The following is a 15,587-nucleotide window of genomic DNA, read 5'->3' as shown; positions in this document are numbered from 1 at the left end:
GTGGCACTTTGAGAAGCTGGGTCTACTTAAAGCAGTAGCTGGTGGCTAGCTCAGGCCTGTCGGCGTGCTATTCAGAACAACAGGATTGAAAGGTATTTTCCACGGAAGTAAACAGGACAACATACGCCCGTCCGTAATAATATCAACTTTCATGAGAAACACAAAACGCCAGTGAGAGAGATATATCTCTGTTTTAACGTACGGCTGTCAATTATTCATTTCGATATAAATCATAGACCTGAACTAAATTTAATACAGGGGATGTAGCTCAGTGGTAGAGCGTTCGCTTCGCATGTGAAAGGCCCCGGGTTCAATCCCCGGCATCTCCAATTTTGACGCATTATAATATACCCTTTTAAGCTGTTTTTTTTTCTTTCAACACGAGTCATTATCACACAGTTCACAAAGTATGATTTTATTAATCATAGCAAATATTTTTACATAGCGCTTTATGATTATAGAATATATCTTTAATGAATCTAAATCGCGAACAAAAGAGTAATTATGATCGATTGAAATTGCGAATAGGCTGATATTTTATACAATGCCAAAAGTTACATACTTTACGCTTCATATGAACGATGAATATGTATGAGCTACATGTGTAAGCCAAGTAAGAGATGAATATGTATGAGCTACATGTGTAAGCCAAGTAAGAGATGAATATGTATGAGCTACATGTGTAAGCCAAGTAAGAGATGAATATGTATGAGCTACATGTGTAAGCCAAGTAAGAGATGAATATGTATGAGCTACATGTGTAAGCCAAGTAAGAGATGAATATGTATGAGCTACATGTGTAAGCCAAGTAAGAGATGAATATGTATGAGCTACATGTGTAAGCCAAGTAAGAGATGAATATGTATGAGCTACATAGATATATGTCATGTGAGTGATGTATATAAGAGCTACATAGGAATGACAGTTAAGCTATGCATATGTATGTGCTGAATATGTATTACATGTTAACGATGAATATGTGTGACCTACACGTGTATTCCAAGTGAGCGATGAATATGTATGAGCTACATGTGCATGTCAAGTAAGATATGAATATGTATGAGCTACATATGTATGTAATTTGATTGAAATAGACTTTGCTCTTTCTAACATTATATTCGCTATAGTAAAGTGTGTGGGCAGGGGCAATTAATGTCGACCATGTGTTGAATCGCTTGACTGTAAAATATTACCCAGGTTTGCTTTACACGAGTTTAAAAATGAAAATACTAGAATAGAATTTACGAAACACTGCATTATGTCATGTGAAAAAATTGAAATACAGGTTTGAAAAAGATATTAAAAATTTGTGGAGATGCGGGGGATCGAACCCCGGGCCTTTCACATGCAAAGCGAACGCTCTACCACTGAGCTACATCCCCGACACACCATTAATGCTTCAACTTCGGTTCATGTAGTTTTTAATATCAATCAATATATTTTCAAAATATTAAGCGAAGCAAAATATCGAGAGAAAACAATATGAATTTTAGATGATAAGAAGCATTATTATCATTTTTTTTTCATCTCCGGTCATCTAATCAAGCAAAAATATGCATATCAAATAATAATAAAGTTTTTAAAAAATGGAAAAAAAAGACAATTCACTTAGCTTATGACCACATTTCACTTAGATTTGTACGGTGGGTGTTGTCGTAACCTAGATTTGTATGGCGGGTGTCGCCGTGACCTAGATTTGTATGGCGAGGGTCGCCGTGTCCTAGATTTGCATGGCGGGTGTCGCCGTGTCTTAGATTTGTATGGCGGGTGTCGCCGTGACCTAGATTTGTATGGCGAGTGTCGCCGTGTCCTAGATTTGCATGGCGGGTGTCGCCGTGTCTTAGATTTGTATGGCGGGTGTCGTCGTGACCTAGATTTGTATGGCGGGTGTCGCCGTGACCTATATAGATTTGCAGGGCGGGCGTCGTCGTGACCTATATACAATGCAAATTGTTATTTCTTTGTTGTTCTTGTCGGCTGTGTGTTTGAAATCTGAAACAAATCCGACGAAACAAATATCGTTGGAAACTATATTGATTATTAAAGAACTCTCAACATACAGTCTAGTTCCTCTCGATTAACCTGGTAGATCAAGTGGTAGCTGGAGGATGAAGCTCAGTAGTAGAGTATGGTCGACAAATATAGCTCATGAATATGCATCGCTTACGCCAAAATATAATCTTTTTATTCGTCTCTGACTTGTCAATATATGGCTCATATACATATTCACCGCAATCTGCATTGCATGAATATCGCGCACATTTATCGCTAGCTTCAAATCGATATACGTTATGCATATAAAGAAGTTACATATTCACTCTTCACTTGACATAAATCAGAATGGATTATCACTTATCAATAGCTCAACCAACTCGCTATAATCGTGAGCGATGAATATGTATGATCTACATGTCAAGTGAGTGATGAATATGTGTGATCCACATACCAAGTGAGCGATGAATATGTATGATCCACATACCAAGTGAGAGATGAATATGTATGATCCACATACCAAGTGAGAGATGAATATGTATGATCTACATACCAAGTGAGCGATGAATATATATGATCCACATACCAAGTGAGCGATGAATATGTATGATCTTCATACCAAGTGAGCGATGAATATATATGATCCACATACCAAGTGAGAGATGAATATGTATGATCTACATGTCAAGTGAGCGATGAATATGTATGATCTACATACCAAGTGATCGATGATCTACATACCAAGTGAGAGATGAATATGTATGATTTACATACCAAGTGAGCGATGAATATGTATGATCTACATGTCAAGTGAGCGATGAATATGTATGATCTACATACCAAGTGAGCGATGAATATGTATGATCTACATGTCAAGTGAGCGATGAATATGTATGATCTACATACCAAGTGAGCGATGAATATGTATGATTTACATACCAAGTGAGCGATGAATATGTATGATCTACATACCAAGTCAGCGATGAATATGTATGATCTACATACCGAGTGAGCGATGAATATGTATGATCTACATGTCAAGTGAGCGATGAATATGTATGATCTAATTGTCAAGTGAGCGATGAATATGCATGATCTAACTATACGTCGACATCAGGTGGAAAATTCCGATATCATTAATATATGTCGTTCGTCTTTGTACGGTAAATCGCCTGTACGTGACTTATTCCATTTAAGTAAGGCAGTAAGTCAAAATATGTAATGATAAATAACATGTATATCAGTAAACGTAGTTAGAAAAGGGAATTCCTGTTCCAGTATTGACTTATGTGTCAAAAATGGAGTTGCGGGGGTTCGAATCCCGGGCCTTTCACATGCGAAGCGAATGCTCTACCACTGAGCTACATCCGTCATAGTTATTTCATAATTCTGCTCAATAATTTAGTAATTATAGTTCAATGTCCATATTATAGGAAATTTCACACATTATGGATAGGTTCAACATACATGATAATTTTCGCTAAGTTTTGGATGTTTTCAGTGTATGTAAATATAGCCAGACTTCATTATCTCAAACTATGGGAATTTGAAAGCCTTGTTTGACTCGAACGAAAAATTCATTTCGAGAGTAAAAATTCTAGGCTTGGTTACCTTAAAAACTCGGATCTCTCAAGGTTTTTCGCTATCCCCGTTGACTTCGAGTTAACGAGGTTCGTCTGTCGTAATACTGAAATAGGGACATACTTACTCTGTATGTCGGGGATGTAGCTCAGTGGTAGAGCGTTCGCTTTGCATGTGAAAGGCCCGGGGTTCGATCCCCCGCATCTCCACAAATATTTTTTTACTTTTACCCGTTTCGAGGATGTTTATGCTGTATGCTATTTCATTTTAAATCTCGTGTAAAATAAATTTAGAATTTTTTCATCGATCAACTGGTACGTACATTCATAGCACATATCAGGTCGGTATATATAATCGATAGTGATGAAAAGGCATAAGGGGACTACAGGCGCTATATTCCGACAATATATAAAATATATGATAAGTTCTATCAGTGATCATGTTGTACTGTACAGAGCCCTAGGAGGAATTATTCCAGTGAGATAGTGCGGTTTATCACATCGAAGAATTCGCTCCTATAACACAAATATCATTTACATTTGTACCCTGGAGCGATTTTCATTGGTAGTACCGGTGAGAAATCGATTGTGACGTCATCATATTATGGACAATGACGTTACGTCATGGATTGAAATGAATGGCGCAACATGATATGTTATTATACATTCGGAACGCTTCTTGGCTGTACGACCACTGTAACGACATAAACAAAGTCACGAAAGGTTAGGGAAAGATGGCCGTTCTTTTTGAAGACGGTAAGCTCGGTGATGTAATATGGAATTGGCTACGGCACATGACGGATAACATAACCAACCGACATCCTATATTGACATAGTTATGGTTACTGTATACCGCTGCAAGCGTCGATTTTTCGATTTCTGAATGGTTATTGAGGTACCCATTAGAGGCGAGGCGACTATTCAACCGGACAGGGAGATTCCGACCTAGCCATTTCAGCATCTATTTCCGAATTCGTCAGGTCATAACTTGGATAATACTTGGCCAATTTTGTTCATCGAACACTCATTGGAAAGATAAAACATTTCTCTTTAAGGTAATGTATGTGTCACTAAGATTTTTGACCCGCAGAATACGACAATTTTTTTTTTTTTTAAATACGTTGGTCTTCCCCCTCTTTGTAGTTACTACCCTTGATACTATATACATATATATATAGACTATCATTTGGAAAATCGTGCCAAGCCCCTGTGTTATGACATACTAAAGGTTCTAATACGTTTTAATTTCGACATCATGGGCGAATTTAAAAAAAAAAACATCATGGAAAGCGATGAGAAAAATCAACCTAGTTTAACTACAATTTTTTTAAAAGTACACGTATGTATGTATTATCATAGTGGACACAATGTTCGATAAGACTTTATATAACATTGACTCGGATCAGGAAGTTATTTGGAGACGAGTTATCGTTCGTCTTGTCTATGGCTACAAGGAAGTACTCGACAACACACCTCATTTGTAAACACCAAAATATTGAAAATATTATCAACATCGTGACGACTGTCAGAAGGTAAGGTTTACTGTAATTATATGAATGACTGACCGTTGTGGTTAATCTAACATGTCAGGTTTTGGTATCAAATAAAGGTGATTAATATGATGTAATGGTAATCCTACACAAACCGAAAGTGACTTGATAAAAAAAAATCAAATAATATTTTGTTATTATTGATCATACATACATCTCACGGTTTTCGAACAATACTATATTTATTTGTTGTTTTCAATGCAAAGACAAAGACAAATACAACAAACAACTACTGCATCGTATCATGTATGTATATTTTAACTTATATACCAATAATATACCATTTCAACAATCATTCTGGCTTTTTTAAAGATTTACCTCCCCTGAACCGTTCGAGTTTAAACCACACCTCTGTTTAGTATGAACAGCTGTAGTTACTAATTGACAGTATATATTATCTAATCATATTATGTTTTAACTTTGAATGATCGAGCGACAATTATATCACAGGGACTCGTCTCGTCTGTAAATTACACTCCAATCAAGGTTAGTAACTCAATCGCCCAGCGATACCTAAGTTCGGGGAAATCATGATCGTTGACAAATCGCTCAATATTTGTCGATGAAAATTTTCTCAATCGTCAGTCCGATATCTTTTCTTTGATTTTGTGTATGATTCAATATATATCATGCCTAGAATTGTCGCTAGATTTCTTGAAATATCCAGAAATGGTCAGATTTCAGTTAGTCGGACACTAGAAATATATGGCATGTCAACACTTCAGCTTCGTAAAGGTGAAATTATGGTAGAAAACAAAATTCCCCGTATACTAGTTAATATCTATATATTGTCAGTTTGCTTGTCCTAGCATATCATAACCGCTCATTGAGAACTACGTGTCAAATTACGCTCGATAATTTCAATCAACCAGTCAGCGCTGATGTTACACAATTTTCGTCTGCTCCTACAGGTGTCAGGGGTTTATTTAAAATAATTATGTTGTCGTGTATTTTTGTGTTATTGTCGTTAGTAGGTGAATATTTTCCAAAGGGAAATGACGTAGACAAATATAATCTGATACAGCCTATACTAAACTTTTGTCCTGTTCCGATTTTGGCGGTATTCAGGGTGGCGATATAACGGGGTTTCAATACTATAGCCGTACACATGTGTACACAGGCCTATAATAAGTAGATGTATACCTGAAACAAAGGCTGCGTATTCACGTTTATTGCATTTTTGCCAGTGAAATATAGAAATTTATCAAACTAATAAAACTTATATTTTCACTGCAGCGATGAGCAGTGAAAATATAAGATTTCGCAGTGAAAATATAAGATTTTGCAGTGAAATTATAAGTTTTCCGTTTTTGACAAATTACCTTTGTATTCACCTTGTTGAAACTATCCGATTTTTCCAATCGAATCGGATATAGATAAATTGGTTATTTTGCTGTATTTCTGAAATTTTCAGACTAATTTTTGACAAAAAACTCACTTGACGTTATCTATTTATGCAGAGATTCTCCGATAACAGCAGAAAACCTTAAATTACGCTGATCAGTCCTTTCAAAATGGGGCCGTCAAGTTGACATGGAGTAACGTCACAAAGAGATGACGTCATTACTGTTCCCGCACTTTTTGACAATATTAATTTTTCGATGTTTTTAATTTTGTTTTGAAGTTTATGAAATGCAATAAAAAGAAAATTGAATGGTTTCCCGTTAAATATCGATATTTTTCACTCTTGCCTCACACTCGTTAAAATATCGATATTCTGTCATACTCGTGAAATATGTTATATTAGACGGGAAACCATGCATTCAATATCCTCTAAATATGGTTGATTAAGGTGACCTGTATCCTTTAAGGACAATTAATATATAAATCAAATTACAGTCATTAATTATATTTGTAAAATGCTGTTTTGTAACATGACCCTGGAGCAGAGCAAAGGTACGTCAAATAATACAAACATAAGTAAAGCGGGCATTACGCTGAACTAAAACGGTTATTAACGGGATTATATATAGCAAAGAAAAAAGGGGGGAGGGGGGGGGGGGGTATACGTAATAGAGAAATCCGTTTCAAGGAAAATGACAGCGGTATTCCTGGTTGGCGGTATAACGGGGGGCGGTATACCGTGAGACTGCTGTTTATATATTAGATTCTAGTACCTACCAGCGCTATTTATACACGTACAGGAACACGTGATATTATGAAGTCAGTCTTCTTTACACTTAATCACGTTATACATATTTCTTGACGCCTATCTTCCAGAGGAGCCTATACATCACCTTTTATTTACAGACATGGCAGAAGCCGACCCGAGACCGGAATACAGATGTTTGATGTGTACGTCACCCTACAAAGAACCGAGGCTGCTCCCTTGTGGTCATACTTTCTGCTGCCGATGTCTGACGTCATACATCGAAGCGGAACACGTCACAGCAGATGAGGACCGACACTTCTTTCCTTGTCCTGTCTGTGAGGCGCCAATTAATCCTGATGACGGCAATACGGCCGTAAGTACATGGGCGACATGTTTTCTGAAAAATGATTTCCTTGTTTCCTCTATAGCACAGTCCGCCGATGTCCTTTTCTGTGCGCCATGTCTACGTTGGAAAGAATCGAACCCTGCCGAGGTCACGTGTACCGAGTGTGAAGAGAAGCTCTGTAAACAATGCAGAATTTGCCATGAACGGAACAAGGCAACAGCTGCTCATCGACTTGTCTCCATCTCTGGCAATGTTGGACAACTTTGTGATGTAAAAGTCTACGAAATCTGTCATCAACATAGTGGAAAACCTCTGGACGTGTACTGTGTAGACCACAGCGCGATGTGTTGTTATATCTGTGTGTCGGTGTCACACAGACAATGTAACAATGTTAAACCAATGGAGGATGTGATCAAGAAGACAATGGCTAAACAGAGTCTCGGTGAGACAGAATGGAAGGAGCTGACAGAGGAAACAAAGAAGATGTTAGATGAGGACGATTTAGGGATAACAACGCTAAACGCAAGAGAAAAAGAAGTTTCAGCGGAAATGACCGACAGGATACAGAAAGCTAAAGACAAGCTCGATAACCTCAACGCAAGATTTCAATCAGACCTCGCAGGTCAATGCAGAACATACAGACAACAACTACTGAATCGACGGAAGAATGTCAACACATTTCACATCAACGCGGAAAATTCACATCTGCTGATGTCACGTTCAGATCAACAGTTATCAGAGCGTCACCGATTTTTCGTGAGAGAACAAACAAAAAAGCAGATATCGGGACATTACCGACGTATGGATCAAAACACAAAGAAAGAAACAAATCAGTTTGACATCACACTGAAGCTACAGGAAACGATTGATGAAATTATGAAAATGACAACCGCGGGAAATGTTGACGTCACCTCGACACTTTCACCCGTGTCACAGAATGCAAATGGCCGTATATGTTCCTTGATAGGATCTTTGCTTTTGACGCCTTCAGCTTCAGCATTTTCGGACTCGACTTCGACTTCCGATTTGACGGGTTCTCTGCAGCATCTGACAGTCCAGACTACTCCAGTAACGGCCGCGGTGGATGTATGGACCGGGTCGGTATCTTGTGTACATACGGTTAACACCAGCACACTTAGAGGAGTGAACACGCCTTGGTTGACGGGAGGAATCTTTACCGACAACAATGAATTACTTATCACAGACTACTTTAACTGTAGACTAGTACAGTTTGATGATAAATATTCCTACACGAGAGAATATAAAGTTAACGGTAACCCTACAGATATAGCACGTGGACGTACTGCTGATGAGATATTTGTGGCTGTATACAAGAAACAGATACTGAGATGTACACTACAGAATGGTCAGCTGTCCGTGATCAACACGATCAGAAGTCCCCCTATTACCTGGGGTATAGCAGTACTCGGGGACAACATCCTGGTCAGTACTTATGATAGTGTGAAGGTTATGTCTATCGATGGGAAGGTCACCAAGTCAATAAAGAAGGGAGGAGGAAATAACACATACCTCGCAGTATCTACATCTAAGTCTACTGTATACCACACAGATAACAATGACATATTGTGTAGACGACTAGACAGTGACGCAGTAGTCTACAGGTACAGCGATCCTAGTCTGAATGATCCCGCAGGTATTGGACTGGACCGGGACGACAATGTGTATGTTTGTGGTTACGGTACCGGAAACGTTTACCTCGTTTCACCTGACGGGTCACGTGGGAGGGTACTAATGGCCCAGCTGTCCGGTATCACCAGACCGTGGTTTATAGTGGTCCATCCAACCAAACAGGAATTCGTGGTTACTTCTTTCCAGGAATCTACTGTACTTGAGGTGTACAAATTCAGTGACGACAACATATAAATACGTTTATGTAGAACATCAATGGGGGATGAATCCGGTAGAGTAACTAGTGTGGGTAAGATTCGTTAGTCCGAATTAATCCGAATCCCAGTTGATGTAACGTCGTGCATATAGTACTGTGATCTTTCTGTGTTACTGAAAGTGTTTGTTAATTTGAAACTGATGTTCATTTCTTTATCTGATTCCCGAAATGCATTTACTGTATTACATTACAGATGGATACAAGGTTCAGGTTCGTTAGTCCGAATCCCGATAGACAATCACCATTATACCGTATTAAGTATAGTATTACAGATGTACGTATGGTTCGTTCTTCAGAGACCCAGTACACTTGGACAGTATTCTTTATCAAGTATATCCTGGGTTCACACCAGCATTTGAAATTCTTTCGCCAAAATTTTCGCCAAAGTGAATCTTTTTCACCAAATAATATTTTTTTGAGCCAAAAATTAAAAAATAGTTTGAGGCCTAGGCTATATCATCATTCATATCTTATTGATCCCTGATCAAGTTTACTGCCAACATACACATTAAACATGAAAAAGATGAAGTTATCAGTATAAATTAAGCTAATAAACCTGACTATCTCAAACTCAAATGATAATACAATTTAAATTGAACTCAATACTTTTTTATTAAGTTAAAAAATTAATATATGCTATATTTTTCAAATAAAGTAATCAATACCCTGTCATATAAGATATATTAAATAACATGGGAAAACACGTATTGTCATTCTGTGGAGGAGAGACTTTGGTTATATATTGATTATAAAGATGTTAGCAATGAATTGACGGTAAGCTTAATTATAAGTCCCACATTCGTCTATGACGTATTATCCAGATGTTATCTTGACGACATAGTGTTTTGTTTTAATCTAAATCTTTTTTAACATTCCCTATATAATATCAGCTGGCAATGTAATGATGAAAATGGACACACAATAATTCTTTAAAAAACATTTCCTTTAATCAGAGACGTATATACCTCTCATTACATCAATGAAATAACGCAAACTTTACACCGATTTGTTAAATTATACCAAACCAGAAATCAAACGTGTGACTTGCGTTTAATATTGCTCCGTTTAATTTTGTTATTAAGATTTTTATTTGAAACTCTGTCACAATGTTTGTTTTCTGGGTCATGTGATCAAATGTATCCTTGTTTTTATTTCTAATGAGATTGTATTAAACTTGTCTAGCCAAGGCTCACAAACATTAAAAAAAATACTTCTAAGGCGCATTTCATGAGTATCATATGAAATAAAGCCATATTTCAAATCCTTTATATTTATCAAATGGTGTGTAATGATTAATATTTACATATAATGTATGACAGTCATGTCGGTGCCGGCTATGACGTCATTGATAGGCCTATCGCCATGGAAGTAGCGTCAGTTCACAGTCAAAATGGCAGTTTCATTTGAAGGGTCACACATTCGGTCATAAAATTTTTATTTTGAGTTTTTTTTTATCGAATTCGAATCTACACAAAGAGCAAAGTACAACAATGGAAACATACGTATTGAACTACTTTTGTAATAATGACAGCTTTCCAGACAAGCATGACTGAACATAGACAAGCAGGAGTGAACACTGTCAATAACCGGTGGAACGAAACCTAACAATAGGCGGAGTCATGTAGGCGTTAAACCACTAACTAACTAACTAAGGCCGACAGAACACTGATTATAGTCGGTGAGACGAAACCTAGTAATAGGTAGAGTCGTGTAGGCGGTAAACCGGTAACTAGCTAAAGCTGATGGAACACTGACTGTAGTTTGTGAGACGAAACTTAGCAATAGGCGGAGTCGTGTAGGCGGTAAACCACTATCTAACTAAGGCCGACAGAATACTGATTATAGTCGGTGAGACGAAATTTAGCAATAGGTAGGGTCGTGTAGGTGGTAAACCAGTAACTAAGGCGGACAGAATACTGATTATAGTCGGTGAGACGAAACCTAGCAATAGGCGGAGTCATGTAGGCGGTAAAACCACTATCTAACTAAGGCCGACATAACACTGACTATAGTCGGTGAGACGAAACTTAGCAATAGGCGGAGTCATGTAGGCGGTAAAACCAGCAATTAATTAAAGGAACAACATGATATAATTACTATGTAGACATCACAAGGTACCTCAGTGTTTAAATAAAAATACTTCTGAACCATATTGAAGATTTTCATGTCAAAGAAAATAAAACTGCTTGATAGAATTAGTTTTCAATTGGAAAACATGGAGATGCCGGGGGTTGAACCCGGGGCCTTTCACATGCGAAGCGAACGCTCTACCACTGAGCTACATCCCCTTTGGCACACTCCATTCAGGTTGATGATCTATAACGAAATGATTTATCGACAGTCTTACGTTAAACGTAGATACGATCTCTACCCCTAGCGATTTGCGTTTCTCATGAAAGCTGGGATCACGGACTGCCCTGTCTTGTCTTGTTGATAGCCTTGGACGCTATCAGTCCTATTGTTTAGGGAAGCATTACGACATTCTACATATCATTTGGAAAACTAGCCACCAGCTACTACTGCAAGCAGATCCATCGTCTCAATATGATCCTTGATATCAAGGCGATAAGGCTCTGCAATCAAACAGCAGAAGTTCAAGTTGTTGGAATTCAAATGTTCATCCCTGGATATTTGGTTTAGAATGATAACACATTTATCAAATTTAAATATGTCGGGGATGTAGCTCAGTGGTAGAGCGTTCGCTTTGCATGTGAAAGGCCCGGGGTTCGATCCCCCGCATCTCCACAATTAATTTGTACTTTATTTTTTTTACTTTGATTGATTTAAATTCTAATTTTAAATATCAATTTCCGTTGACAAATAAGTTTACTGCTGTCAAGTTATACATGTAACGAGATATTATAGTAAACGTGTTTTTATTTCTTTAATGTATTCGCCATTTGTAAGAAAAAATGATCGTTTATTGAGTATGGTTTCTACAAATACAGGCACTTTAGTGATATTATTCAACCCGCATCTTTGAGTTATTAGCTTACTTACCTGCTCAAATCGTTATTTCATCACAATACCAAACATTTGACGTCACGTTACTTACTTAATGAAAATGATATTCTTTTTGAGTATACATGTACATGAATGAAATGAATCAATTTTAAAAATTATATATATTATATCAATTATATTTTCCAACAAAATTTACTTATTATCATTTGTAGAAAGGTTGTTCAATAGGGCCCATTAGGCCTGTTGTATTCTTGCAGTGATTCCCCAATATTAAGTTTAAAAGACTATCTTGGCGGGAAACTTGAGAAACGGACGGATCTGCGCTATCGCGGTATTGTCCTTGTGGAAGACAGTTTACCCTGATAGCTGTTCTGGATGGTATCCGACAGCCTCCTGTATATTGATTGGTTATCGAGGTAGCCACCAGCTACTACAAGATACCCCGGCGTCTCAAAATGACCGCCCCTTCCTGTTGAAGGGGTGATAACACCGAGCAAACAAATTCATAAGGGATGAAAAGTGTGGATCCCAATAAAAGCACTTCTTCATTAATCGTTTAAAATTAATTCAGTTATCAAAACATATCAGTAGTATATATACTACTCATATCCTATCCAATGTAAATTCGTACAGTTTGTCCTCACGTTTATTTGACGTTTTAAAGATAAGTAACAGGTGTCTGAAATACAGGTGTGTATCGAGTATTACATTAATGTACGTCAGAGGTCTGAAGCGATAATGGAGATATGGCGGGGATGTAGCTCAGTGGTAGAGCGTTCGCTTTGCATGTGAAAGGCCCGGGGTTCGATCCCCCGCATCTCCACAAATTTTTATTTAGACTCTGGTGCCTGGTGAACGATTGTTTTCCTTTTTGACAAACCCGTTCTACATTCCTCAATGAAATAAATGTTAATGTTAGCTGCTCACCTGCCTGAATCGTCAGATTGTTTCACAAGAATACCAACTATTTGCCATAATCATGGAAAATGAAAATGTTTACTCGTTTTTAATCCAGATCAATAACCTTAAACGGCTTCCAAAATCATACGAACAAAATGTCTCTATAAACTGCCGAACAGGACAGCGATACGGACCCATCGGGCCTCTTATCTTTTTTTATTTTCTCTAGTGATTATAATAATATGTAGCTAGTAAATGTAAATGACTTCCAAAACAAAAGTATCATCTTTACTTAACACGAATCTACATCAATTATATCAATCAAATTTGAAAAGCACGAAATTTCCCCCAATAAAAAAAAAACTTTATAAACTGCAGAACAGGTGGACGATACAGGCCCAGTAATCCTCTTGTATTTTATTGTTGTTATGGGTTTTTTCTTTGTTTGTTTAGTGTTTGTTTGTTTTTTTGTTTTTTTTGTGTTTTTTTTGTTTGCTTTTTTGCTTTTGTTTTTGTTTGTTTTTTTGTTTTGTTTGTTTTTTTGTTTTGTTTTTTTGTTTGTTTAGTTTTTGTTTTTTTGTTGGTGTTTTTTTTTTTTTTTGCAATATTATATGCATCGAGTGGAAGATGAAATAACATGGCATTTCAATAGAAAACTTCTATAACATTTATTTTTCCCCCTAAAATAATTATTCATGTTCATTAATGCTAGATTATCTTCCCTTGTTTGAAACTTGGAATCAGATTATCTGCTACAGACCCAAATTATGAATATTCAATGTTATGTAATATGAATAAAATGAAATGAATCAATTTTAAAAATCATATGAATTAGATTTTCCAACAAAATTTACTTTTTATGATTTGCAGAACGGTTGTAAAATAGGGCCCATTAGGCCTCTTATACTTTAAAGTGATACCCCATTTTATAGTTAAAAAGACGATCTTGGCGGGAAACTGAGAAACGGACGGATCTGCGCTGTCGTGGTATTGTATGCATATAATATGTCCATTCGATATTTGGAAACTTGAAAAAAATGAATTTCAAATTAGTTCAATGTCTGTTAATTTGTTATAAACGTCTGAAACAAAGGAATGTAGTAGGCACGACGAAAAGTCTGAATCGGTAGTAAAATATGTCGGGGATGTAGCTCAGTGGTAGAGCGTTCGCTTTGCATGTGAAAGGCCCGGGGTTCGATCCCCCGCATCTCCACAAATGTTTTTTGGTTTTTAGCTGGTGTAAGGCGTTTTTGAAGTGATAGGTTTGCAGTTGCAGATCTTTTTATTTCTCCACTCATTATTTAACCGAGTCTCTTGCCATTCGGTCCAATGAAACAAGTTACACGTATATTAGCAACTCATTTCGATTTTCTTTCGAGATCATGCATTAGCAATTTTGTATAAATGTCATTAAGCCGGATACGAATATCAAGAATCATATCTTTGGTCTTCAATTCCGGAGTTTTTAATTTGTGTAGCCTTCACCTTGTTCTCCGGTTGTATTTACGATACCAGCCTCGTTCTTATGAAGCGTACGTAGATCTAATAGGTAGTAAATAAATTATATGTTTATATTCATTAAATATAATTTTAACAGCAAAAGTGGTGTTGTTGCATAATATTGTCGATAATAATGATAAAAAGATTTGTTTAAAAAAAAAAAAAAAAAAACATTTGTGGAGATGCGGGGGATCGAACCCCGGGCCTTTCACATGCAAAGCGAACGCTCTACCACTGAGCTACATCCCCGCCATACAAAGATGCCGTTCTTAAAATGAAGTATTTCTTAATTTAGTTCTCATGTTCATGTTCAAGTTTAATGTGTAAAAGTACGTTCACTTGATATCTTTCACTTGTGTTATTGTCATTACCATATTTAAAACACAAACTTACTCATGTGATTCACTTCAACTTCCGTGTTCGATGAGGGAATCATTTTTTTTTTGTGATGTAAGGGGGATAACTCTAACACATGTCTTGTCATATAGATGCCTGTATTTAGTTTATATAGAGTAAAATATGATATCTATTAGATTTTACATGTAGATCTACTGCAAGATTAACGTCATTAACATGTCATGTTTTTTTTTCTATGAGAGCACTATCTTTACCTTTTATTTTTCAAATTAATATTGATTAATCCAACTAAGGTAGGCATACTGTAGCTTACTCAAATTGACACTAGTTATTAGATTTATTTCTGGTTCAGGATGGAAAGCCTCTAGGGTTACCAGACTCAATACATACTAGTTATGTA

General features: G+C 36.9%; 1 protein-coding gene and 8 non-coding genes across 9 annotated transcripts; 6 read left to right on the top strand and 3 right to left on the bottom strand.

The window, feature by feature from the left end:
- The first annotated feature begins 257 nt into the window (after positions 1–257).
- Positions 258–329, top strand: Trnaa-cgc. Its single transcript has one exon. It is a non-coding gene; the product is annotated as a tRNA-Ala (tRNA).
- Positions 330–1,310: 981 nt separating this feature from the next.
- Trnaa-ugc lies at positions 1,311–1,382 on the bottom strand. The gene has a single exon. It is a non-coding gene; the product is annotated as a tRNA-Ala (tRNA).
- A 2,328-nt stretch (positions 1,383–3,710) lies between these two features.
- Trnaa-ugc lies at positions 3,711–3,782 on the top strand. The gene has a single exon. It is a non-coding gene; the product is annotated as a tRNA-Ala (tRNA).
- A 1,236-nt stretch (positions 3,783–5,018) lies between these two features.
- Positions 5,019–10,732, top strand: LOC117315019. Its single transcript, XM_033869149.1, has 2 exons — positions 5,019–5,104; positions 7,373–10,732. Exon 2 carries the CDS (start codon positions 7,375–7,377, stop codon positions 9,442–9,444), a length of 2,070 nt encoding a protein of 689 aa, XP_033725040.1. The 5' UTR covers positions 5,019–5,104; positions 7,373–7,374; the 3' UTR covers positions 9,445–10,732.
- Positions 10,733–11,682: 950 nt separating this feature from the next.
- Positions 11,683–11,754, bottom strand: Trnaa-cgc. Its single transcript has one exon. It is a non-coding gene; the product is annotated as a tRNA-Ala (tRNA).
- A 385-nt stretch (positions 11,755–12,139) lies between these two features.
- Trnaa-ugc lies at positions 12,140–12,211 on the top strand. Its single transcript has one exon. It is a non-coding gene; the product is annotated as a tRNA-Ala (tRNA).
- Positions 12,212–13,181: 970 nt separating this feature from the next.
- Positions 13,182–13,253, top strand: Trnaa-ugc. The gene has a single exon. It is a non-coding gene; the product is annotated as a tRNA-Ala (tRNA).
- A 1,218-nt stretch (positions 13,254–14,471) lies between these two features.
- Positions 14,472–14,543, top strand: Trnaa-ugc. The gene has a single exon. It is a non-coding gene; the product is annotated as a tRNA-Ala (tRNA).
- A 464-nt stretch (positions 14,544–15,007) lies between these two features.
- On the bottom strand, positions 15,008–15,079 carry Trnaa-ugc. Its single transcript has one exon. It is a non-coding gene; the product is annotated as a tRNA-Ala (tRNA).
- Between the last annotated feature and the right edge of the window lie 508 nt (positions 15,080–15,587).

Source organism: Pecten maximus, chromosome 17 (assembly GCF_902652985.1).
Source record: "Pecten maximus chromosome 17, xPecMax1.1, whole genome shotgun sequence".
Classification (NCBI taxonomy): domain Eukaryota; kingdom Metazoa; phylum Mollusca; class Bivalvia; order Pectinida; family Pectinidae; genus Pecten; species Pecten maximus.
Note: the sequence above shows the minus strand (reverse complement) of the source record. Positions and strands in the feature narration are given on the sequence as shown.